The sequence below is a fragment of the Daucus carota genome, chromosome 3, assembly GCF_001625215.2.
Source record: "Daucus carota subsp. sativus chromosome 3, DH1 v3.0, whole genome shotgun sequence".
In the NCBI taxonomy this organism is placed as follows: domain Eukaryota; kingdom Viridiplantae; phylum Streptophyta; class Magnoliopsida; order Apiales; family Apiaceae; genus Daucus; species Daucus carota.
Window position 1 is genome coordinate 7,700,222 of NC_030383.2, and position 25,794 is coordinate 7,726,015.

Here is a 25,794-nt window from a genome sequence, read left to right on the forward strand (position 1 = left end):
ATCGAGGTGAATATCCTTGAATATCAAAAAAAGAGAAAAAAAAATTAAAAATATGATTTGTATATATCAACATGTATTAATTTCCGGAAAGACAAACAAAATAAGCGGCAATATATAATCTTTTAAAACTTTGTGGCTTGAAGCGTGGTGGGAGCAACCAAAGCAAAGTTTCACTGCAATACCAAACCAAGAAGACAGCAGCAAACTAGGAAAACAAATTAGGCTAAAGTGGTTCATCCTTCCTCCCAAAGGACAGAGGTGGTTGCGATGAAGAAGTTTTGAGATGATATAGCATGAAAAATTAAAATTACAATACCAGTACAGATGACGTTTTATTGAGTTAGTACTAGAAGCATAACTGCATAAGGACTTGTTCACTTTCAACTTGCGGTCTTGCTAGCTATACACCAACATACATAACATAAGGTTGGCTAACATTGCACAACTCAACATCCAACCTAAATACATACCATATTAAACCAACTTAGTTTCAGTAATTCATCCGTGGGGTGGTGAATGTCCAGATCCACTCACGAACCCATACCCACCTCCATAACCATATTCACCATCACGAGCACCATGATCACTCCCAGAGCCAGACCCATATCCACCACCATAAGCTCCTCCAGAACCACTTCCAGAACCGTATCCACCACCATGAGCACCACCCCCTCCAGTTCCATACCCATATCCGGAGCCTGAACCAGAACCGGACCCAGAACCATATCCAAAACCCTTTCCAAATCCATGTGGAGACCTACCAGAACCCGAACCCGAACCCCATCCGCTATTTGGTGTTGAACCCCAGCCCCAGTTGTATTCCCAGTTAGGACCATGTCCTGATCCACTCCCACTCTTCTCCGGTGCCCCCATCTTCCGTCCTCCACCACCACTAGACGCCGACGAACTCATAACAAAGAAGCTCAGCACTACGAGACTAGTGATACAAAATATCTCGTGTTTCATTTTTCTCTCTGTGTGAGAATGCAATATGCAATGAAGGAGCTAGTTAGGCTAAATGCAAGTGCGCGTATATATAGAGGAGGATGAGTGGGTAGGATAAACAAGTGTGTGACATATATGTGCACTAACTTGGTCCGGGACACTTGTCTGGTGAGTGATGAGATAGAGTAGTACTCGAGCACCATTTTCCCACCATCGCATTGCCCAGGCTACTTGCTGCATCTTTTTTTATTCAATCATGCAGTTTCGGATTAGTTTCATATCTATATCTTTTTATGTCTATATCTTTTTACTCATACAAGTAATATTTCATACATAATGATAATGTGTTGATCACCATTTCAGGATGGACTATGGAGAGTTGTAAATAAATGGTTTTGCCTTGGTTTTTCTTTATGTAATACTAGCTTTTAACCCGTGCGAAGCACGGGCGGGTATATAATTCGTAATTTATTATTTATAATTTAAATTTTAATATTATTTTATTAGTATATGAAGGATCTTGTTTAAAAAAAAGATATTCAAAATTGTATAACTTTATTTTTAACATCACTATAATTTTTTCTGAAATATTATATGATGATATATTATGATGAGTGTTTTTAGTATATGAAACTGTCTAACAGTGTAAGAGTTATAGAGCTGCACGCCTGCACATGTTATAGAATTCTAGTTTCAGAGGGTGAGTACAAATAAAAAAACATAACTAAGACATGACCATACCAAAATTTTGTACGACTACAAATTATACCCATGTTGGCTTATTATAGTATAGTATAGATTGTCCCATCCTCAATATATTACTATATTAGGTATAATAAACATTATTCGTTGCGAGACACTTGAGATGACTTAAAACCCATGCAAACAGGCTCCTTCTCCTAGTCACACCTTAAAGCTAGAGTTTAAAATTATTTTTTATGTTCTTATGTAGTAAGTGGGAATTCTTTTTATTATTATAAAATTTAACTTTAAATTATGAATTATTCATATTTTATTTCATTTTTCTTATTATATTTTTAATAGTGAATAAATTATTAACAAGTCAGAATTATTTAAATATATTTTAATCTTCCAACTTATCATATTAAGTTATAAATTAAACTAAGCCTGGTTCCGAGTCATTACAGCTTCTTTTGTTTGATCAATTTAATGTTGGATTCCTTAATAAATCTTGTGTATTTATCTCGTAAATTTTATATATCTTAAAAATAGAATTTGATGTGGATGGTGTTAAAGTTTAAGCAGACATAAAAAATAATTCATCACACAGATGAAAAAAAAGAAATCACTAAACAACGAAATCTGATGCCTCCATTAGTGAAAATGTATGAGGTGGGATATGTATCATAATGAAAAAATCCTAGCATAAGATCAAATATAATTAATAGAAATTTCAATATTAATATATTGTGATTGGAAAAATAAACTATCGTATGTGAGATGCTCTATAAGCATGAACAGCGCCACACGGCCCACACCCACTCTGAGTCTGACAAAGATTAGTCAAAGTGTAGTCGGCACAGTAGTTGGGCCCGGACTTATTTCCACTGACTGGCGACTTGTACTTATTCTTGATTCTGACACGGCCCAACCCAACCCACTTGTAAGTTGTAACTCTACCTTCGTTCTGATCGGTAATTTACGCTCCCTCGCCCTCATTTTTACTTTTTCACAGCTTTTCAACATGACCCATTTAAAGTATAATTTCATAATATATTTTTAAATTTTTTTTACTCTGAATAAAAATTTGATATATAAATCTTTATTAAAAAAATAAAAAAATATATGAAATTATACTTTATGAGAGCCTCAAAATACGTGCAAATAGTGAACGTAAACAAACTATAGGGACGGAGAGAGTAACATAAATATAATTAAATTTGAAATTTTTTTAATTTTATATTAATAAAAATGATTTAAAACATACGGGGATGCGCTAGGAATAAGTCATTGTTAGATTTCTTAGTTTTGGAAGATATTATTCTTTGTCCCATTTTGTTGTTTGAGCTCGTAATGAAAGTGTGACTCATTTTCAACCACGGAATTAGTGGACGAGTGTAATTTATGACGGCGCGATTGTAATAATTTCAAAAAATTGCTATAAATAAAAATTCATTCTTTTTTAACATCAAAAAAGAAAGAAGCGGCTCCAAAAAAGAAAAGAAAAAGAGAAGCGGCTCAAATACAATGGGACGGAGAAAATGTAATTTTAAAATATTATTGAACTTGTCTTTATGTTTCAGGTTTTTCATTAACTTTTTCATACGTATTTTTATTCTTTTACAAATTCAATATGAATTCAACGGTCTCATTTTTTATTTTAGGAACAACTTTTTTATATTATTTATATTATTTGACCTTATTTCTCATGATCTGAAACTATCTTTCCAAATTTCCCACTCGTATAAACTTCTTTCATCTTAATATCTTCTCACACTCGAAAATCCAATCGGATTACAAATAATTTTAATATCATATTAAACGATCAAATTTCTCAAAATCTTGAGTTATTGACCAAGGGCTTATAAGAATTGTAGTATTCTAACATCCGTTATACAAATTTTGTTTGGCATTATATTCTACTTTTTATTTTGAGAAACAACATTATCATATTTTATGTTTTTGAAAAAAAATTTAATTATATATTTATTAAAAATAGTGTTCGAGGCCATTTAGCTTTATTTTAAAATAATAACCTAATACTTAAAGTAAAAATGAATTATAAGTGATAAGTGAATTTGTCTTATAAATATTTAAATATGTGTAGATAATTTTATTTATAATTCAATTGAGTTTTTGGTAAATTAAATTTATAAATTAAAAAAGAATCATATTATCAGAATACAAGAAACACTATTAATGAACAGATTTTATTAAATATTTTGTAATAAAAAGTAAATTATTAAAATAAATACCAAAATAAACTAATATTTCTGATTTTCGGCTTGTGACCTTAAAAGTTCAAAATAAACTTTTTTATTTCTTTTACCAAACGATATACGAAAAACATAATCAGTTTAAAGTGCCAGATCAAACAAACCTTTCATAAGTTTTAGAACAAAAAATAGAAATTTACTTATAAAGCCAAACAGAAGAAATATATAAATTACAAAATTATTTTTAAATAGATCAAATATTATATTTATTTCTTAAAACTGCATTAGTTTTATATTTTTAAAAATTAAACTTTTTTACCTTAAAAATAAGACAACCGTTCAATATACGATGGACAACGTCCATTCAAAGATTTGACGTCTATCAAATACTGCAACACCAACAGGAGTGGATGATGAATGAAGTGGCTGAGGTTGATGGGGGCAACAGTGCTGGTTCAGTGGCCTGAAGCAATGCCGGACATGCAGCCCTCGAGGACATTGATTAGTCAGTGGCGCTTCAGCTTCTTGGGCCATTGTTTGGGTCTGTTATTTTGTTTCAATCCCTTTCAGTCTGTTAACTTTAGTTCCTGGCTTGTATTACTGTTTAATTTATTAGAATTCTGGTTTGTAATATTCTGGATATTGGGCCCGTAGGGGGTTTTGTTTTCAACCCTTTCCTTATTTCAATGAATATTTTGCTTATCAAAAAAAACTCCTAGAACAAAATTGTGATGAGCTAAAGAAACATAAACCCACATACAAAAAATCCAAACGGAATGGATAAAAGCCAATGAATGCAAGTGGGCCCCTGACATCCAAATAATTGTTTAGCAGGAGTACCAGTTTGGAATTGTGTTGCTAATTTGTTATGTGAATCCAGTCGGAAGTAATTCTTTTATTTCAGAAAAGAAAATCGGTCTTCTTCCAAGAACCCTGAAAAAAAAAAGGAAACAAGAAGAATATAAGTCGATATATATAATAGATTATATATATTATAATAAAAAATATATCCAATAATTAATTATTAATAAAATCACGTGTATATGTATCAAAATATTCACACAATTATGATAACTCATAATTGAGACAATTAAACTCTTAATTAAGGCACAGTTAATAAAATATTAACGTTCTCAATTAAGACATAATTAACGCCTTCAAATAAGGCACAATTTACGCCCTCAATTATGAGGCACAATAAACGCCCTCAACTATGAGGCCAATTAGTAGGCACAATTAACGCCCTCAGCACGATTAACGCCATCCTTCTATACTGATCCCGGAACTGTCGTCGCCGCAACCCTCGGCCACCACCGCTACGCTGTCTCTCCCGCACACGATCGTGAAGAGGACGATGACCACCTAAAATATATCCGTCGGTAGAAGTAACATACACCAAACCAACAAACCTCGGAGCCTCAAACGAAGACCTCAAAAAACTCGAATCACAGTAAAGAGACAAACCACCTTGCCGGAAAATATGGTCTCGCCGGAGAATGAAGGAAGGAGCTGGCTGGAAAATACAGAACTCTGTGTGTATGAATGTGTAGTGGTGGTGGGGAGATGATGATTGGGAATAAAAATGATTATATAACATGAGTTTGTCGTTATGGTATTTGTAAGCTGCTAGAGAGAAAGAGAGAAGAGACTCAAATGGTATATAGATTTTTGTACTCCAACTTTGATCGAAAGCAAATATAATCAGAAGTAATTGGTTTATCTGTTCATTTAAAATATATTAAAATTTTATAATACATTGGAAATTTTTAATTAAACCAAAGTATTATCGGAAATTTAATAAAATAATTTTAAAAGATCAATTCAAAAATTTTAAATAAATCAAAAAAATTGAGAACATTAACATCGGAGTTGAGTCGACGAATCAGACCATAAACAAACAGACACATGCACCAATGCCGCCTAAACTGAACCTCCCTCTTGTCTGAATCAAACTGCCCGTAAATCATTGTCTGAAGATATATCAAGCATTGAACAAACAACAATAAGCAAGAAAATGGTGCTCTCGTCTCGAATATTAGCTCTTTCCTACCACCCTGCTTCGCCACAACTTTTTATATATAATAATAATATTAATTCTGCCTTGTTGACCTTCAGACCAAACCTCAAAACCAACCTCAAATGTCGATCCATGCCGTCCGATTATGATTCTTCTTCTTCTTCTCCGCTTGATTCCGATTCACCTGAAACAAATGTTTCTGGGTATGCCAATTCTTTTACTCCTCTGCATATGCATCATCACTTACATATTTTACATACAGCTTCTGTTAATTGTTATATATGATTTTTATTTAAGTTGGTTTTTGTTTATCACTTATTTCTGCTTGTACAGATAATCATAAACATAATTTGAGACAGGGTTTGATTTGTAGTTACCACTTACTTGATCTTTCTGGCAATCAGAAATTGCTGCCTTGGGCTTAGAGTATGATATGATATCCAACTTCATCAGAGTGCTTAGTAGTGTACTGTGTTTTGCAAGTCGAAAAAAGAAATTCTCGGATTTATGGCGATTAGTTTTCAAAATCCCTGCTGCTTTATGATCATCTTTCAGTGTTTGGAAAAAAAAAAAATTTGATTCAATTTACATTAGATCTCGACATGATAAATTCTGATTGTTATTATACAGTTTCTTGAATTGTTATGATAGATTTTTTGTCATTGTGAATCATTCTTCTGGATATAATTTATGTGCCACATGCATATTTGACTATTTGTTATCTCCTATTTATCTATATTTTGTACCAAGATAATGGTCCCCAAATTCTTTTAAAATAAATGGTCCCCAAGTAGTTGTAGCAGTGATAAATCCCTTTGTTCAGTAACCTCTAATTTGAAGTTCATTCATTTTTTAAATTGTAATTTTTTTTTCATTTGATGCTTTCCCGGTGCAGCTTCTGTATCATTGAAGGACCTGAAACAGTGCAGGATTTTGCCAAAATGGAAATCCAAGAAATTCAAGATAATATCAGGAGCCGTAGGAATAAGATATTTTTGCATATGGAGGAGGTGAGCTGTTTATAAATTATGATGGTACTGTTTTAAGATGATTCAGGATGGCATAGCTTTTGCACTTCTACTAGCATTTAACATAACAAGGAGTGCACGTCTGAATTCGACTACTTTAAGGAATAATGCAAGAGTCTCTCCTTATCTATGTATCTATGTATATTATAGTTGCTGATGCCTCTTTTGTACAGTACTAACCCTCTGCTTTGGAATTAGCCTAAAAAACTCTTATAATTACAGCTGCTGCCACTCAAACTGCCTTCTTCTGCTGTCGACACCTGGCTTCTGCACGTGGCCATTTAATGTTCCGTGAGACAGCACATCTGTTTGTTGCTTTACTATTCTACCACTGTAAAAATGCTTTCGTTTTTACAGCAACTACAAAACCTGCGTTGATCAAAGATTGCCGAGGAAGTTTCAGATTTCAAAATCGCAGCCACTCTCTTTTCAGCTTATGCTGCTGACACGTATCTGCCGGACGTGGTTTCTGAATGCTTGCTGCCAAGTCCCATACTGCAGTTTCAAAACATATAGGCATGCATACAATCTACTCTAACATGTACTCTTAACAATAACTATTAATTTTTTTAAACATTAAATCATGAAATCATTTCTCTTTACGCTTCCGGAATGAAGCTGGGAACAAACTTCCTGAAGAAGACATTGCTCCGCCGGCTGCTCTACGTCCATGCTTGCTGTCTCCGATTTTAAATTAAATAGCAAACTTTAATCAATATTTTATAACACACGTGCATTTAGACTTTTTGTGCATAAATCACAAAATTTGATTTTAGGATAAATCTATGTACTCCTATATGCTTACAAAGATAAAAACAATAAATATTTGTTTTTTCCGTTTTAAGAATTATGTCGTTTGACTTTTTAACACGTATTTTTAAAATCTTATTATCTTAAATTATAATCATAATTATATATTTTTATTTAGAAAATTTGAAAACAATAAATTTAACTATATGATCAAAAGACTTAGAAGTTCGGGTCAAAAAGTTAAACAACTTATGTTTCAAAATAGATAGAGTAATGAATTAATTAAGATTCAATATTATTTAGTGTTTGGTTGGGCTTATAACTCGGTTATTTGTATTGTTTGTGTAACAATTTATAATTCAATTTCTCACTCCTGATTCAAATTTTGAGAAATTGAAAATTCTAACAATTTTAATGAGTTATTTTATTTTTGAAAATTGATTTCATAAATATATAATAAGTACATTTTAAAAGAAAATTTATAATAATTTATTATTATATTAATAATTTTTATATCCAAATTTTTTTAACCAATAAATTCTAAACACCAAAAAATTCCAAACACAAGACACAAATACTGATTTAGACAAAAAATATATGCATAAAAAGACAAAATTATTAATTATCGTCTCCATTTTGAAATATAGATCGTTTAACTTTTTAATACACTTTTAAGTTCTTTATTTTTAAAATTTTGTTTTCTGAAATTATAATATTAATTACATTTTTATTGTTATTTTTAAATGAATTTAAATATATGATCAAAGGATTTAGAATTGCGGGTCAAAAGTGGAATCGTTTTATATTTCAAAATAGATGGAGTAATTAATTAATTAAGATTCAGTATTATCTGGGGTTTGGTTAGACTTATTAGTCATAACGAGCTTATTCGTATCGTTTGTATAACAATTTATAAGTTTTAACTCAGAATTTGAGAAAGTGCAAAATATAATATTGTTTAATCAGTTAGTTTTATTTTTAAAATTTGATTTTATAAATATATGAAGCTACACTTTAAAAGATAAAAGATTTATATTTCAAAATATATAGAGAAATTAATTAATTAATATTCAATATTATTTAGTGTTTGGTTCGGTTTTTCAATATTATTTAGTGTTTGGTTCGGTTTATAACCTCACCTTCTGGGCTTATTAGTTATAAATAGCTTATTTGTATTGTTTGTGTAACAAGTTATAAGTTAATTTCTCAATTCAAAGTCAAAATTTGAGAAACTGAAAATTCTAATAGGTCTAATGAGTTATTTTTATTTTTGAAAATTGATTTTATAAATATATAATAATTAAGTTTTAAAAGATAATTTATAATAATTTATTATTATATTAATATTTTTATATCCAATAAATTCTAAACACCAAAAAATTCCATACACATAATACAAAAATACTGAGTAGGAGCAAAAATATATGCATACAAAGATAGTATTATTAATTATTCTCTCCATTTTGAAATATACGTCGTTTGACTTTTTAACAGATTTTTTAAGTCCTTTATTTTTTAGGAATTTGTTTTTTAAAATTATAATATTAATTACATTTTATATAAAAAAATAAAAAATGAATTTAACTATAAGATCGAAGAACTTAGAAGTGCGGGTAAAAAATTTAAACACTTTATATTTCAAAATAGACGGAGTAATTTGTATAACAATTTATAAGTCAATTTCTAGCTTAGAAATCGGAATCCGAGAAGTTAAAAATTCTAATATTTTCTAATGAGTTATTTTTATTTTTTAAATTTGATTATATATATATATATATATATATATATATATAGTTGTTACATTTTAAAAGATAATTTATAATAATTTATTATCAGATTAATATTTTTTATATTCAATTTTTATAACCAATATATTCTAAATACCAAAAAATTCCCAACACATAAAACACATATACTGAGTTAGAGAAAAAAATATATGCATACAAAGATAAAAATTATTAATTATCGTCTCCATTTTAAAATATAAGTGGTTTGACTTTTTAATACATTTTAAGTCTTTTATTTTGAAAATTATGTTTTCTAAAATTATAATATTAATTAAATTTTTATTATTTTTTTAAATGAATTTAACTATATGATCGAAGGACTTAGACGTGCGCGTAAAAAATTCAAACACTTCTAATTTTTGAAAATGGACGGAGTAATTTGTATAATTGATTATAAGTCAATTTATAGCTTAGAAGTCAGAATATGAGATTTAAAAATTCTAATATTTTTTAATGAGTTATTTTACTTTTGGAATTTGATTTTATAAATATATGAAATATTATAATATAAACGACTTATATTTCAAAATAGATAAGGTAATTAATTAATTAAGATTTTATATTATTTAGTGTTTCATTGTGCTTATGGGCTTATTAATCATAAATAACTTATTTGTATTGGTTAGTGTTTGGTGGGGCTTATAAATTTATAATACATACAGCTTCTCCGCGAAGCTTTCTTCCTTCATGCTGCAAGGACACAGAAACCACCTGCAATCACAAATACTTTTCAAAATATTAACAATTCAAATTTGAACCAATCCTTAACACACTCTCATTTAATTTGAAAATTAGGCGTCTTTAACACACTTTTATCAACACACTTTCCTGGGCTTTGCTGCGATCTAAGCATCCGCGGCTTCCATGAATTAATTCAGTGCTCTTTTGCAGGAGAATGTATTTTCTTCTCCCCGATATCTTCTACTCTTCTATATTTGTGAAATAGTTAGGTGAATCTTAGTTTTTTTGGCATGCTCTCTATGTGTTTGATAGAAGTCCTAACACACTTGAATCTTTTGTATTTGTTTTCAATTTTGTTTTAGTTTGTGAGCTGCTCCAACTTGAGGCAAAGTCCTATTTTATATATTTTTATCTCATTCGATTGTTTGATTACCCATATGTGTTTTTCGTGTTTCCCATTTCGTGTTTTTGCCGATTAATTTTGTTTTATGATCTATGGTGTTTCTTTGTTCGATTGCTACTATTATGTCGTTTGATTGTAATTGTTGTTATGACGGCCGATTGTAAATAATGTTATAATTTGCTTTAGTTTAACAATCTTATTTGCAGAGATCCGAGCTTCAACAAGTTGACTAGCCTAATCAAAGATGCACCGGAGCCTTTGTACTCAAAATGAATTTTTTGTTTTCCGAAATGGATTTCTTCCCGTCCAATTAAAGGTGGAATATATGAACTTCAAATATATCACTTCTCCAAATGCTTGCAAACTATGACTTTTGATTGAAGTATTTCACTGTGGTTACCCAGTCATCCTTAATTCGTTTCGAACCTCTTTTATGTTGTCGGAGATTCTTACGCACGAAGTTATCACTCCATTAATCTCAAATGGTAATTTACTTTCATACATGTTATTCTTTTTATTTGCAGGTTCAATTATGTACATGTTAGTGCATATTCTTAGGACTTGAAACCCCTTCTCATATTTGTGGGCTTATATTATGTTTTTGATGTTTGCAGATGCTTCAATACTAGAAACCAGATGTTTCGAAGATACAAGCGAATTTCTAGGAATTAAGATGAAAAGGTTAAAAACTTAGCTCTAAACTACAAGTTGCTTTTAGTTAAAATTTTAACTAAAATAGATTTATATTAATTTGAGTTATTTGTTTGTTTATATGATTTATGGATCCAGGTCATTAGTTTTTGACACCAATGATTTGTGTTGATGGTTTGACAACATAGTAATTGACGGGAAATCATGGGATTTGCTTTCTTTCAAAGGTATTAGCCGTAGTATGATTTACATGTTAATGTGGTTGAGTTTAAGGTGTAGACTCATAATGATCAAATTGCAACTTTGATCAATGTTAAGAATTATGTGTTGTGCAGAATGTAGGAGTTGTAGGTATGTGCATGAAAATGCAAGATAATGTGCATGAAATAGTTCATATATCTCCTATAGCTCAATATAGGAGTTGCCGACAATTTATTTAATAAGTGACGTTATCAAATCTAGAAACTATTATCTTGGTTCATATTGAGTTTATTATATGTATTATGAATCACTTTATTTGTCCTAGGCAAGTCTGTGAATAAATGTTATTAATATTAGATAATTTATGTTAATTGATTTGGGATAACAATGTTTTTGCGATAGCTATGTTTTTGGTTTTTATGTTGGTGACTTTGCTACATTTTTTAGTAGTTTATATGTTGGTGAATAACTGAATATAATGTGTCCACTATATCTTTTGTGAATTGTTCCCATATGCTGCTCCAATCATTTTTAAATAGTTGTGTAAGTCTTATATTCTTATTGATAAGGATGATTGCTCTTAGATGTAATGTGACAAAGGTGGACGTATAATTTGCTTATTGATTTGAATTACTATAATGGACAGGACATGATAGGCTACATGTTTGAAATCTGCTGGAGTCTTTATACTGACATAAACTTCTCCGATTCAGGATCAATATTTTACTGGACTGTTAGGTAAATCTCAAATTCTCATTAGTGAATGATTTTTTTTGCAGATCAAGTTTTATTGGATGAAAATATTATAAAGAAAATGAAACATAAATGATTGAGAGAATTAGAAGATCGGTGAGCCGGGAACCATCTGTTTAAAGAACATTATATTATAATTGCTTTCTTATTTATATTATCAAAATTAAGGCATGGTAGACTTATGATAGCTATATATGTTCAGGAGAATGTGTCGGGAAAGAGTGACCATGCTCAAGTAACCATATTGCGGCCAATGGCCATGCTTTTGTGGCATTGTTATGCATTGGCAAAGTCAATATAATTTTTTTTATCATATTTATTAATTAATCATAAAAACTTATAGTTTATTGTCTCTACTTGGTTGAGTTTATGAATACTATTACTTTTGTAATAGTCAGGAGTTATCATTGACCGTAATAGCAAGGAGTTTCTTTAGTATACAGGATATCAGAATATGAACGTATTTTAATCATTTTCGTTATCCTAATCAACAATCAGACGTATGACATATGCGGCGTTATTCTAATCAACAATCAGACCTATGACATATGCGACCACAAATTATGAAGTTTCTTTGAGTCTATATATCTTTTACTATTATAAGGAGTTTCTTTAGTATACAGGACAAGTTTGCTGAACACTTTGTTAACGCCATTTGGGAACAGAAGGAGAATCCAGTAATTATCATACTTGCGGCATGCAGAGTACAGCTATGGAACAGTGAGTACACAACTGAATCTTTTAAAGGCTGTGTGAATTGAACTGATTTTAACAGGTTACATTTCTCATTGGACATAACAGATGAGCCAAGGCTAGGCAATGTGTGAGGTACCAAATTCTACCTCAACTATAACCATCACAGCGTTAATCACCTAAGAAGAATGTAAGTTAGAAATTTTTGTGTTTTTGGCAAAACATAATGTTAGTCTACTCAAAGTCTTTAATATTTTAATCATTCCATATTAGGTTAGCTGAGCTGGAATTCGTAAAAAGAGTAATAACATCTAACAAAGCAAGGAAAGCCGAGCTGTACACTGTGGAAGCAATTAAGACGTTGGATAAAGAATTTGTTGAGGTGTATAAATAAATCAAAAGGAAAGGAAAAATTACAGTTGTGCTAAAACTTGAAATAAAATCTAACGCTTTGTTATTCAGGAACAAGTACTGGCACATCTCATCATTGTACAAGTGGACGAAAAATCAAAAATGGTTTATCCGGGTCTGTACCTCCTGCGATTCTGAGACTCAAGCAATAGAGCGTATGGAAGGCTGCCCCATCTGCCAGAGGATTGTTCCGAAATCAGGTTACACAAAAATTAGCCCATCGCTTTGTTTGTTCCTTTCGTCCAAATATAAACACTTTACAGCAACAACAAATAATGTAGATTTCGAATGGTTGTACTTGCATCGGATGATACTGGCTCTCTCCAATTCATATTCACTATCTAGCTATATTACAATACTTTGTGTTTGTTCTAAGCAACATTATTCGTATATGTATAATTTCCTCTGTCTATTAGATTTTTTTTAATTTTAAAGCCCTGCAACGCGGGCATCAATACTAGTAGAATCTTATTTGTCATTGCTGTCTTCAATTTTTAATCTTCGTTTAATTATCTCAAGATCCACATATTAAGTTTTTGGCCTACAACCACCAGCTAGCCTTGTGTCTTCAAGCTAAATTTCATACAACTCTCACTTTCTACAGAAGTTGGCAATGCATGTTCTCTTTGATCTACTGCAATTTTTTTCCTAGCCAAGTATTAAATAACAATGACATTGCTCTCATCTTGAAGGGAATTGCCCATTCTCCTAAAATCTTTTTCACTCAAGTAAATCAATCTCTTTATCGATCTAGTTACATCTTGTGCTTATTACAGGTTCGCCGGTTGCGGATACAACAGAGAATAAAAAATGCAGAGCTTGGAATCTCTAATGAAGAACCAGAAACTGAACTTCCAAATTTTCCTTCATTCATTCCATTTTTGCCTCCTCTAGTAAGCCTCTTTTCTTTATTAATAATTTCACATCCTTAATGCAACAACCAATTCAGAAAACATTTAACCTGTCTGCCATTTTTCTCATAAACAAATATCTGACGCTGTATGTGTGTGTTAATCAAAACAGTCAATAGACTACTTCATCTGTGTTTTATAATTAAAGTTCTGCATCTCGACTGAATGACTGATATGTGCAGACCTCAGCAAACCTTAAGCAGTACTATGCTACTTGCTTCTCTCTTATTGCTGGAATTATAATATTTGGTGGCCTCCTAGCACCAACAGTAAGTATTTCTGCATTAAAAATGTTGATATGATACCAATATTACTTCGAAGTAGCTATAGTTAGTATTTATAGGTTTCAACTGTCAGCTCTTTCTTCTTAGCCTATGCTTCTTTGACCCGTATGACTTTTCTTTGGTCATGTATTGCTCTCAAAATAAGTTATGTCACCCCTTTTTTCTATCTCGCCGTACTGACATGGATACTTATGCTTAAGTTTACTTGCCAAGATCATGGTTTTGCTTATGTTTGGCTCTTATACAATGGTCCAAGTGGCTACTAATACATATGATAAATTATGTTTGAAGATCTTTAAATCTTTAAGGAAACAAATGACAATAAAGCCTGTTTCTGGGAACTTATGCACTTCGAGGGGTGGTGTCCTTATACTATGTCTACAAAGATCTTTTGCATCTCATGAGACTAAATTGCCATCCAGTTACATACGACATACTTGACTTGTGCGTTGGCATATTAGGAGTAAAATGGGTTTCTTGATCAAGTCTACTGAAAACAACAAATGAGGGTGCATATGTTCTCATACAGAGAAGTAAAATAACTGCAGATCTCTTATGCAGACTTATTGCCCTGAATGCCTATTGTGACCATAGGCCATAGTGACTGAACTACAACAGATGTGGCATAGGATCCCTCATATCATTTTCTCTTATTCTAGTTCGGAAGCATTTAATTCTTATGTCATAAAAGCGTATAGCATTATTATGTTAAATAAATGATGGCAGCTCCCATAAGTTCATAACCATTGCACACATGAAACATGCCAAAACATAAAAGAATCAAATAAATAAATATTAGAAACTGCATTGAGAGGAATGAGCACCTTTATCTCTTAATTCAAATGAACTAATAAAATAGTTAACTTGTCTGAAAAAACATCTTATACACGTTTATTTGATCTCAGTTGGAACTGAAGTTGGGAATAGGAGGAACATCTTACGCGGATTTCATCCAAAGCATGCACCTTCCCATGCAGTTGAGGTATAAAGTGTGGTTACCTTTATCTTTTTGAATAAGCTCTATTTTTTTTTATCCTCTTGATATTAATTGCATCTGCTGGTGCATTGGTCTCCACCCCAGCCTAGTTTTAAGTGACTTGCTGGTGTGAACTAAGCTTAAAATGGGGGGAGTCCTATCCTAGTTAGTAGGGATGGCATCGGATCACTTTGGGGCTGGGGTCCTCTAACCCTAAAACCAATCCCCCAACCTGCCCTGATCCCTATTAAGGACTTTATGTCACCCCTTTTTTCTATCTCGCCGTACTGACATGGATACTTATGCTTAAGTTTACTTGCCAAGATCATGGTTTTGCTTATGTTTGGCTCTTATACAATGGTCCAAGTGGCTACTAGTACATATGATAAATTATGTTTTAAGTGCTTTCTTTTCATAATTTAAATCTTTAAATTATGAAAAGAAAGCACTGGCCAATTTTTCTTATCTTAAGATCACTGGATTCAATCTTCATTTGCACAAGGATCTCTAAACAACAATCTCCACTATGATAAAACCAATCAATGAGTTTACGGAGGCTTCGCTTGGTGCAGAATAAACTTATCGTCAGTTCTCACTCTGGATATCTTAAAGTCAGGAGACAAGAACAAGTGAATCTAATATTGTGCGCAAGACTTTCTCTAATAAGGGACATAGAGTTTTTTAGTGTGAAGGCAAGCACAACTATCTAATTCGTATTTTAAGCAAAAAAAAAAAACTATCTATTTCATATCCTTCCTGACATATAAAGAATAGGAATAAAATCATATTAAAAGCGAAAGATGTCCTGATAGAAAAGAATTGAACCTCACGAGGACCAACTATTAAAAACCATGCAAGGTGTTACCCGACTAGTCAACTTTTAGTCGACGAGTATAGCATATAATTATGCAGATTATATGTATTGCCTGATATACTATTCATCAGGGGCGGAACCAGGATTCAAATATGGGGGGGACCAAATTGATTAAAGTAGAAAACATACCGGTTTATTTGAGATGCGCGCGCCTTTCTTTGATTGAATAAAATGAATCAATAATCTCGTCAGTAGAAATGGTCTCGGCAATCTCCTTTTCAATATATAGCAACAAATAATCTCTAAGAAACTCATCTTCCATACGATTCCGAAGTTGGCGGGGACCGGGGCTCCCTTCGGTCCCCCCCTAGTTCCTCCCCTGCTATTCATAAAACCAAACATTTAATGTGAAATGCACAACACCGATTCCTTACCAGCATTGTATTATTTTAGCGAGTACCTACTACAGTAAGCATTATAGTTATATACTATTCCTAATTTAGATATCAAGTTTCGAACCTGATACACATGTTGAATGAAGGACTCCACAACAGACTTAACTTAAGCTAGAACGCCTTCTTATTGCTGATGTTATATGACTAAATTTGTAATGTTCCTTGATGTTTCTGTAAAGATTCTACATTAATAAGTTTTTTGCACTGGAAACCCAGAAGTTGGAAAATAATTTCTTAACTTGTTATTAGAAACAAAAGCAGTCTCTCTTGCTGGAAATAATATATTTAAATTTAATACTTATTGCAACCCAAATTTTATCTCAGTTTTCATAGTGCAATTTCATGCTGTTCTGTATCTTGTAGATGGTATAATTCTAAAATTTCTATTACATATAGTGAGGTTGACCCCATCGTGGCATCATTTTCTGGAGGAGCAGTTGGGGTTATCTCAGCGTTGATGGTAGTTGAAATTAACAATGTAAAACAGCAGGAGCAGAAGCGGTGCAAGTACTGTCTAGGAACAGGTATATTATTGGATGAGTCAATGCCTACTGCTGAATGGTTTCATCATTCATGTTATTAGATGCATACGGATAAAAAGTACAAAATCTTTAAGTTTGTCCAGGAATCATTTTTTCTACAAGTTAAAAAAAGGAAAAGCTTAAGAAGTCTTCTCTCTTGCATACATTGTCGTTACAAATTATTATGCTCAAGTTTATATTAATTTATGCATAATCTTGATTTTTTGTGAACTCCAGAACACTTATAATTCTCAAGATAATAATTTCAAGATATAATATCTAAAACTTATCACTATGTCCCTTGAATCATATATTTCATATTCTTGATTTTGTTGAGGTTGCAGGAAGGTGCAACAATTACACAAATTCACATTAAGAGTTGAGCAATACTGGAACTGAGAATACTTGTTTACTGATGCAGGATATCTTGCTTGTGCTCGTTGCTCAAGTAGTGGAGGTCTTGTTCTGATTGAACCAGTTGCAACAGCGAGTGCCGGGGACCAGCCTTTATCACCACCTAAAACTGAAAGATGTTCAAATTGTTCCGGTGCAGGAAAGGTTGGATTCAAATTCCTTTGCACACACCTAACTTTATGAAAATTGATAGTGTCAAGTCCAGGTTGCATCAGTGAAGTAATTAGCGTCATTGACCTCTACCACAGCAGCATAATGTCGGTTGCTTTGAAAGTATACATAAGATCTTATTCTATGTTGCAGGTTATGTGCCCTACTTGTCTGTGTACAGGGATGGCGATGGCAAGTGAACATGACCCGCGGATCGATCCATTCGACTAATAGTTTTCCTACACATACATACCAGCTTCAAATAATTTGTATATAATGTAGTGTAGGCATAACAATGTCAGTATCACCCATGTATCTCATTAGTAATATGTAATTTTTCCTCGACTGACTATTGTAATTTGTAACTTATGTAAGTGTAAAAGAAACTTGTATTCCCTCTGTTGATATTTACAAGTTTCATCTCCAGTTCTGCTGTTGTCTATTGTTAAAAATATCATATCATAAACATACTCATACACTAATTAGCAAAAAGAAAAAGAATACTCATACACAATACTCCCTCCGTCCCCCTCAATTGTTTACATCGGAGGACGAGGGCTCGGCACGCATTCTAATGCTCTCATAAAATATAATTTGATAAATTATTTTTGAACTTTTTTTTCTTCTGAATAAAAAATTTAGTATCTAAATTTTTATAAAAAAAGAAAAATTTGAAAAAAAAAGTTATGAAACTATGTTTTATATGCGCTTTAAAATGCCTGTCGAGTAATGTAAAAAAAGTGTAAATAAATGATATGGACAGAAGGAAAATGTCTGTCGAGTAATGTAAAAAAAGTGTAAATAAATGATATGGACAAAGGGAGTAATAATAGATAAATAGATAGGTCCCTGTTCTTACTATGGGGCCGTTTGGCTGAGCTTAAAATAAGTGCTTCTTGCTTAAAATAAATAAGTGGAGTAGAAGTTAGAAGTCAGACAAGACTTATAAGTGATTAAAGTGTTTGACAAATAAGCAGAAGTCCTGAAACAAAAGCTAGCATTCCTAGCTTTTTATAAGTGCTTCTTGACTTATTACACAAACAGTACGAAATAAGTGCTTCCAACTTATAAGCCCAGAAGTCGGCTTAAAAGCCGTAGCCAAACACCACCTACAATCACTTATATCAGTAACATATGTTCGGAATAACTTATTCAACTGGACAATTTAATTCTGAGATTTTAATATATACACGATAACATTACAATTCATTAAGCTTAAAATTAACTCATTCTTGGATTTTTGGTGTCGCCCATCATCTTAAAAGCCCGGGAAAAACGTTTGTATCTACCTTAGCTTGTACTCGATTCTGGTAACCATGTTCTCTCGCCAATCCACATCTCTTTTCTTCAAACATCTCCCCATCTTTCAACACAATTACTCCTCTCAAACACTTAATCCCACCCCAATCAAGAAGTCAAAAAAAGCATCAACAAAGAGCAAAACAGCTCGAAGCCTAGCTCAACTAATCAACACCCACAACCCCACTTGGGAATCTCATCTCTCTCCTACATCTCTCTCCCAAACCACCGTTCTCCACACTCTCCGTCTCATCAAAACCCCATCACAAGCCCTTCATTTCTTCATCTGGGCCCACAAGAATGGCTTCTCCCACACTCACCAGTCTTACTTTCTCATGCTTCAGATCCTGTCCCAATCCAGGAACTTCAATATTGCTAGGAATTTCCTTTTCTCTGTCGAGAAAAAGTCGAATGGGGCAGTCAAGATTGATGATAAGTTCTTTAATGAGTTGATTAGGAGTTATGCGAATGCCGGGCTTTTTAGTGAGTCTGTTAAGCTTTTTGAGAAGATGAAATCAGTTGGGGTGTTCCCTTCTGTTTATACATTTAATAGTCTTTTTGTAATTTTGATGAGCCGGGGTCGAATTGGGATGGTGTATGAGCTGTTTGATGAAATGCTTAAGACGTATGGCGTTACGCCTGATAATTTTACTTTTAATATATTGATCAAAGGGTTTTGTAGGAATGGGAAGGTGGATGAAGGGTTTAGGTTTTTTAATGAGATGATGAAGAGTGGTTGTCAACCGGATGTTGTTACATATAATACGCTTGTGGATGGATTGTGCAGGGTTGGGAAGGTGAAAATCGCGCATAATGTGGTGAAGGGTATGGTGAAAAAGAGTGGAGATTTGAATTTGAAACCTAATGTTGTTACTTATACGACGTTGATTAGAGGGTATTGTGGGAAACAAGAGATTGATGAGGCGTTGGATGTTTTGAAGGTAATGGTTGATTGTGGACTAACACCAAGTGATATAACATATAATACATTGATTCAAGGTCTTTGTGGTGCACAAAAGCTTGATAAGATCAAAGAAGTTTTGGAGGGAAGTTTAGGTGGCAGTCAATTTGTTCCTGATGCTTGTACTTTCAATACATTGATCAATGCTCACTGTAGTGCTGGGAATGTGGATGAAGCAGTGAAGGTTTTTGAGAAGATGGCAGAATTGAAGGTCCAACCGGACTCTGCCACATATGGTATTCTGATCGGGAGTTTCTGTCAGAACAAGGATTATGAGAAATCAGAGAAGCTGCTTGATGAGTTGTTGAAAAAGGAAATATTGTTACAAGATGGTGGATGTAAGCCTCTTGTTGCTGCATATAATCCCATATTTGAGTATTTGTGTGGTATTGGAAAAAGTGCAACAGCTGACAGATTGTTTAGACAACTGATGAGAAGAGGAACACAAGACCCCGTGTCCTTTAAAACCTTGATCATGGGACACTGTAGGGAAGGTAAATTTAATGCTGGCTACGAGCTGTTGGTTATCATGCTGCGGAGGGATTTTATGCCTGATGCAGAGATTTACGAGTCCATAATCAACGGGGTATTGCAACAGGGCGAACCAAAACTTGCCCATGACACTTTAGAGAAGATGCTAAGGAGTTCCCATCTTCCTCCAACACCTATGTTTCATTCTGTTCTTACCGAGCTTATTAAAAACAATTGTGTTAGTCAATCTGCTAGCCTTCTGATGTTAATGTTGGAAAAAAGAATAACACCAAACATTGGTCTTTCAACAGATGTGGTGAAGCTGCTATTCAAGAATGGGACACGAGATAAAGCAATCGAGATCCTGAGGGTTGTTTATGAGAACGGGTATACATTAAAAATGAGTGAATTGATTGTTTATCTCTGTCAAAGCAAAAGACTGCCAGAAGCACACGAAACATTGATGATTTGCCTGGGAAAGGATCAAACTGTTGATTCGGATATATGCAGTACAGTTATAGCGGGACTCTGTAAAATTCATAAAGTTTCGAAAGCATTTGAATTGTACTACGAATTGTTAGAGAAAGGGTTTGGAAAATCTCTGAGTTGCCTGAATGATTTAAGAGATGCTCTTGAAGCTGAAGGGAGATCAAAGGAAGCCAAATTTGTCACTCTGAGGATGCCAAAACAGCACTAAACAGGCTCAATCAAATCTTTAAACTCAGAGCTATGGACCAAATTGACTTTCATGAATTTGTAACAAGCTTTGTGGTAAATATATGTAACTGTGTTTTGTTTCTGTAATGCGATTCCCTGACGCCTGAAAATAAGGGAATGTTCTTTGAATTACAGAGGTTTTATAATGATTTAACCAAGGGAAATAATTTGAGAGTCACTTGAGTTTGAAACCTCTGCACTCCCACAACTACTGTGACACTAATACTAAATTACTGATTTTTCAGCACTTGGTAGAAATTGTGCAATTAGGATGCAGGGAAAAAGATCAATTCATCCATCATATGTGGCAAATATATAAGGTTGAGTACACAATAACTAATTCTCTCCAGATATCATTGGCAAAAAATCGCAACAGCTACATCAGTTTGACAACCTACGAACAGTAAACACCATGATAAAATAAAACAATACAAAATACACAACAGTGCTCGAAAGGAACTAGGGCCGGCATTTAGGACTTGGATGATTCTTTCTCTGCTGCGATATCCTTTTTGATTAAATTTTGGTAGTGACCGACTATGAAGAAGTACTGTCCATAACAAAGAGGAAAAAAAAAAAGCAATGAGAAGTTAAGAAAATAAACAGTACTTCAGCTATACCGAAAGTTCAGAATCTCACTTGGAATGCCGCAATTAATGGAATAAACCATTTCCCTTTTTCATTTGGATTTGGCCCATCAATCAATTTTTTGTCAACAAAGATACTTTTGCTTCCATTTGAAACAACTTCTGTTATAGTTTTCACCACGTTGGGAATCCAGGCAACTCCATTGGGAAGAATCTGAGTGAAAAGAGCGAATAGACCACATTGACAAATTAAAGTTCGATACGCAGTTAAAGAATCCAACTACAAGAAGGCATAATAACATTTTTATACATTACGTTAGACAAAAGACCAACCTTCTCATCACTATCATTCTTAGTACATCTTCCACTGTTTTCAACCAAAACAACAGGGATCGCGTCCTATAGCAGCACCACCAAAAAAAGTGAGAAGAATGTATCAATTTTGCAATGATTAGCACGTATTAGTAATTCATAATGCCTCTATATAGTTTGCAAGGTCAAAGTAGCAGAAAGATGATAGGGTAAATAGATGACAACTCTGCTAGTAGATAATCATATAATAGAGAAAATTTGTGGAGGACAAGTTTTGCTAGATTCAGCTGCTAGTTTAGTCATCCTACTGTTAATGATGTGTACAAGAGAACACTATTGATGTTTGTTCGTGTTAAAAGGTAAGTGCTATATCCACCCCAGTAGCTAAGCATTCAAAAGTAAATGTATCATATATGCGAAATCTCTGCATCACATCTCTGTTTTCTTTAAAATGGCAATTAAGCTGATAAGGAACAAAGTATGTTAGTGTCCCATGACAAAGTCAGTCCCTCCTTCCTATTTTTCCACTATATTTGTCTCTTTTCTCCACATATTATCGATGTTTATGCATATGCATGTCTATATGGGGGTGTCAGCATATGTATTAGTATACATGTACGATGTCTGTAGATCTCTGCCTGTGGGAATGTGTTTTTGAAATAAAAGGAATATGATGTGCACAATTCCTACATTGACATCATTTTATTGAGTATTTTCTACCACATGGACATTTTTAAGAACATTAAAAATCATAGATTAAGAAGCAAAAATCTCAAAAATATATTCAATGGGCAAATAACAGAGATCTGAGAAACAAACACAATAGACGAAATTAACTAAGATATTCAAAAAAGAGTAAGGAAGTAGGCAGTCAATCGGGGATATGCAGAACATGACAGAAATTCATTAAATCATACAACATTTAAAGAATTTGCAGAGAATCTGAAAAAGCCTATAGTAACAGCCACTAGGAAGATTGATTCTTGATTTTTGTAGAGTGGGCCACTATGGTTTCCCAGTGTTGTTTAAGGAAAAAGGTCCCAAAGGCCAAAGTTCCCCCCGAAGCAGCAAGACCCTCTTGGAGCCTAGGGGCAGAATGTCAGAAAGAGCGGCCCGATCAAACTAGTCATAAATAATTCAAATATATGTATATACGCACAAAGAGAGTATACATTCAATATATGTATATATCCAAATAAGTACACCAAATCAAGCACATCAAAGAGAAATCAAGATATTATGCAGCTTATACGAACCAAAAGAATTGTAAATACTAGTAGTCTAGTACAGGACTTAACTTCAGTACACTATGTCTATACTTAAAGAAGGTATCAACTGGATATAAATATAGCATACCACAAAACAACTTTGAGAAGACTATTAATCTTTCAGCCATAGCCCACGTGACAAGTGAAATCAAACATTTTCGAAAGAATGATATCCACCTAATCAAAATGCCTGGAATGTCCTTCAATTTATCATTTTTTATTAAAATTATCTAACCACCGGGTTGACACATCCTTGATGCATGGCATGACCTTCACTTGTAGAAAAATAATTATTGTGTATCGACATGCATACTCAAGGACTTAATGTAATCTAGCCCAAATATACATAATCTGGATGGTATCTAGAATCCATGATTCCTAGGCTTAATGCAACAAGGGTTTGGTATATACTAGTTATCCTGTTACAATTTTAGACAGAAAAATCTGACATGGTGATACTATTGTACCGGCAAACAAATAAGCCTCCTGCACTCCAACTTCCCTCCCTAAACACAATAAGAAAGACTACCTGAATCTTTTTAATCTTAGCTCCAAGGCCAACAACTTTCAACAGCGCCTCTGATCTTCTGGAAAAAAATTCATCATACCCCAAACCATCTGGTGGAGAGAGCTGAGCATGTGTGAGGACAACTATACCCCTACGCCAAATATCCTTACCAAAACTATCAGTAATAGCATTAACTATCTGACGATCCAAGTTGTCCACCCTATATGCATCCAGGCGGTCCACATATAGTAGCACATCTATTGTCTTGTTCAAAAGAAACCTGATGATATAAACCCATAAAAAGCATATGGAATTTTTAATTTTAATCCAAAATGGTGTAGAGCAAATAGTGTCATTATAAAAAGAGGGCTCGACAAATATTGTATCTTTAAATTATCGACCTTTTAATCATCTCGAGAGCCTGATCATTCACATATCCTCCCTCAACAAGCCCTGGAGTATCAATAATATTAAATGTAAATCCAGATCGCAATCTTGAAACCATCACAGGCCTTGGGTTTTCTGACTGCAAAACCAGACAGTAAAGGTTAGAATAATATATAGAATTATTAAATGTTTGCTCACGTTGTCACTTCAACAGAATGTGAATAGAACTATTACTTGGAAAGCACTGACAGTAACCGCTCTCTCCCCAATGATCGAGTTCACGGTTGAAGATTTTCCAACACCGCCTTTCCCCATAACAAGGATTGTCAATTCGCTCACATCCTAATATTCATACTGCACAGTCAGATCTTAATAAACCCATAATAATGATTAGTTACTGACATATTACTTGCACAATAGAGACAAAGTAATATAAAATGCATGAAATATCTACAAAATGAAACCACAAATCAACATGGTTCAACTCATCACATTAATATGCTGCCTTTCTTTTTCCTTTCTGATCACTAATTCTACTACATATAAAATGAATATTTATATACATTAGAGGAAGCAGACCTTTTCCTTCAGCTGCGCCAACAATTCAATGAGTGTGGTTTGTGTGGCAGGTGGAAACTGTTGAATTCCGGTCCATTCTCGGATTAGCGGAGACGCCATCTGGATCCCAAGGAAGAAGACCAACATAAGGGGAGGAAAGAAGCACCCGACCACATATAAGAACGCAATTTACATTCACTTATAAAATTCCACATGGGCAAAGCGGTTCTATGTATAAAATGCACAATAAACTAATACAGAAACAAGTTAGAGACTTCAGACTTCTGAGAGCACGAAACTGATATCAGTGCTCTCACCCCGTTTTACCACTCAACTAATACATAAAACCGCTTTGCCCCTCACCCGTCACCCCCTTTTACCACTAAGTCTCGCTACAAAATTATCCCCTTATCCATATGTTCAACAGATTCTTACCTCAGTCATATCATAGGTAATCAACACATCATCCACTACAACAAATTACGCAAATAAATTCCGCATGTACCTACATCAGAACTAATTCATACATTCTGTCGCATTACGCCAAAGTTCTTTCTTTCTGTTGCCTTAATTCTAGGTATCAAATAACACAACATACATATTCACATTGGCTTATTCATAAAATTTACTCTAAAAGTCACAAAATTAAAACACCCCTTATCAAGAAACAGCTATAATTGGGGTTTTAACACCTTAATTTTAACGCCTGTAAATACAGACAATACAAGCACAATAACAAAAATTCGGAATGAACAGAAAAAGTAAATGATTGAGACAAATGAAATTGCAAGTGAGTTACCAGTAGATGTATTGAGAGAAGAAGATAGGGTTTAAGAGAAACCCAATTGAGTTGTTGAGAGAGAAAGAAAGACCTTATCTATCGTCTTCGCTCTATGTATACAGCAGATATCTATACGTGTGCAAAGGTGTGTTTGGCTGTGTTCGAACCGGGTTTCCAAAACCCGATACAACCGATCCAAAGTT

The 25,794-nt window shown here is 33.3% G+C and overlaps 4 protein-coding genes and 1 long non-coding RNA gene across 6 annotated transcripts; 2 read left to right on the top strand and 3 right to left on the bottom strand.

Moving 5' to 3' along the window:
* Nucleotides 1-289: 289 nt before the first annotated feature.
* LOC108214643 (glycine-rich cell wall structural protein 2) lies at nucleotides 290-1,023 on the bottom strand. Its single transcript, XM_017386766.2, has one exon. It carries the CDS (start codon nucleotides 964-966, stop codon nucleotides 499-501), a length of 468 nt encoding a protein of 155 aa, XP_017242255.1. The 5' UTR covers nucleotides 967-1,023; the 3' UTR covers nucleotides 290-498.
* A 3,932-nt stretch (nucleotides 1,024-4,955) lies between these two features.
* LOC135151660 (uncharacterized) lies at nucleotides 4,956-7,015 on the bottom strand. The gene is made up of 2 exons (XR_010290504.1): nucleotides 6,244-7,015; nucleotides 4,956-6,084 (listed from the first exon to the last, which is right to left on the bottom strand). It is a non-coding gene; the product is annotated as an uncharacterized LOC135151660 (long non-coding RNA).
* On the top strand, nucleotides 5,714-18,168 carry LOC108214644 (protein ORANGE, chloroplastic). 2 transcript variants are annotated; one of them, XM_017386768.2, is made up of 8 exons: nucleotides 5,715-6,062; nucleotides 6,755-6,869; nucleotides 13,994-14,110; nucleotides 14,311-14,397; nucleotides 15,318-15,394; nucleotides 17,054-17,181; nucleotides 17,600-17,736; nucleotides 17,896-18,168. In XM_017386768.2, exons 1-8 carry the CDS (start codon nucleotides 5,857-5,859, stop codon nucleotides 17,971-17,973), a joined length of 945 nt encoding a protein of 314 aa, XP_017242257.1. In that variant the 5' UTR covers nucleotides 5,715-5,856; the 3' UTR covers nucleotides 17,974-18,168. The 2 variants fall into 2 exon arrangements, with proteins under 2 accessions (XP_063946750.1, XP_017242257.1); XM_064090680.1 differs by lacking the exon at nucleotides 14,311-14,397 and having other exon boundaries at nucleotides 5,714-6,062.
* Nucleotides 18,169-18,943: 775 nt separating this feature from the next.
* On the top strand, nucleotides 18,944-21,277 carry LOC108211761 (pentatricopeptide repeat-containing protein At1g02060, chloroplastic). The gene has a single exon (XM_017383443.2). It carries the CDS (start codon nucleotides 19,059-19,061, stop codon nucleotides 21,168-21,170), a length of 2,112 nt encoding a protein of 703 aa, XP_017238932.1. The 5' UTR covers nucleotides 18,944-19,058; the 3' UTR covers nucleotides 21,171-21,277.
* Nucleotides 21,278-21,462: 185 nt separating this feature from the next.
* LOC108214451 (translocase of chloroplast 34) lies at nucleotides 21,463-25,771 on the bottom strand. The gene is made up of 8 exons (XM_017386447.2): nucleotides 25,610-25,771; nucleotides 24,832-24,930; nucleotides 24,487-24,594; nucleotides 24,267-24,391; nucleotides 23,887-24,145; nucleotides 22,111-22,176; nucleotides 21,830-21,991; nucleotides 21,463-21,740 (listed from the first exon to the last, which is right to left on the bottom strand). The coding sequence occupies exons 2-8, from the start codon at nucleotides 24,928-24,930 to the stop codon at nucleotides 21,663-21,665; spliced, it is 897 nt and encodes a 298-aa protein (XP_017241936.1). The 5' UTR covers nucleotides 25,610-25,771; the 3' UTR covers nucleotides 21,463-21,662.
* Nucleotides 25,772-25,794: the final 23 nt, after the last annotated feature.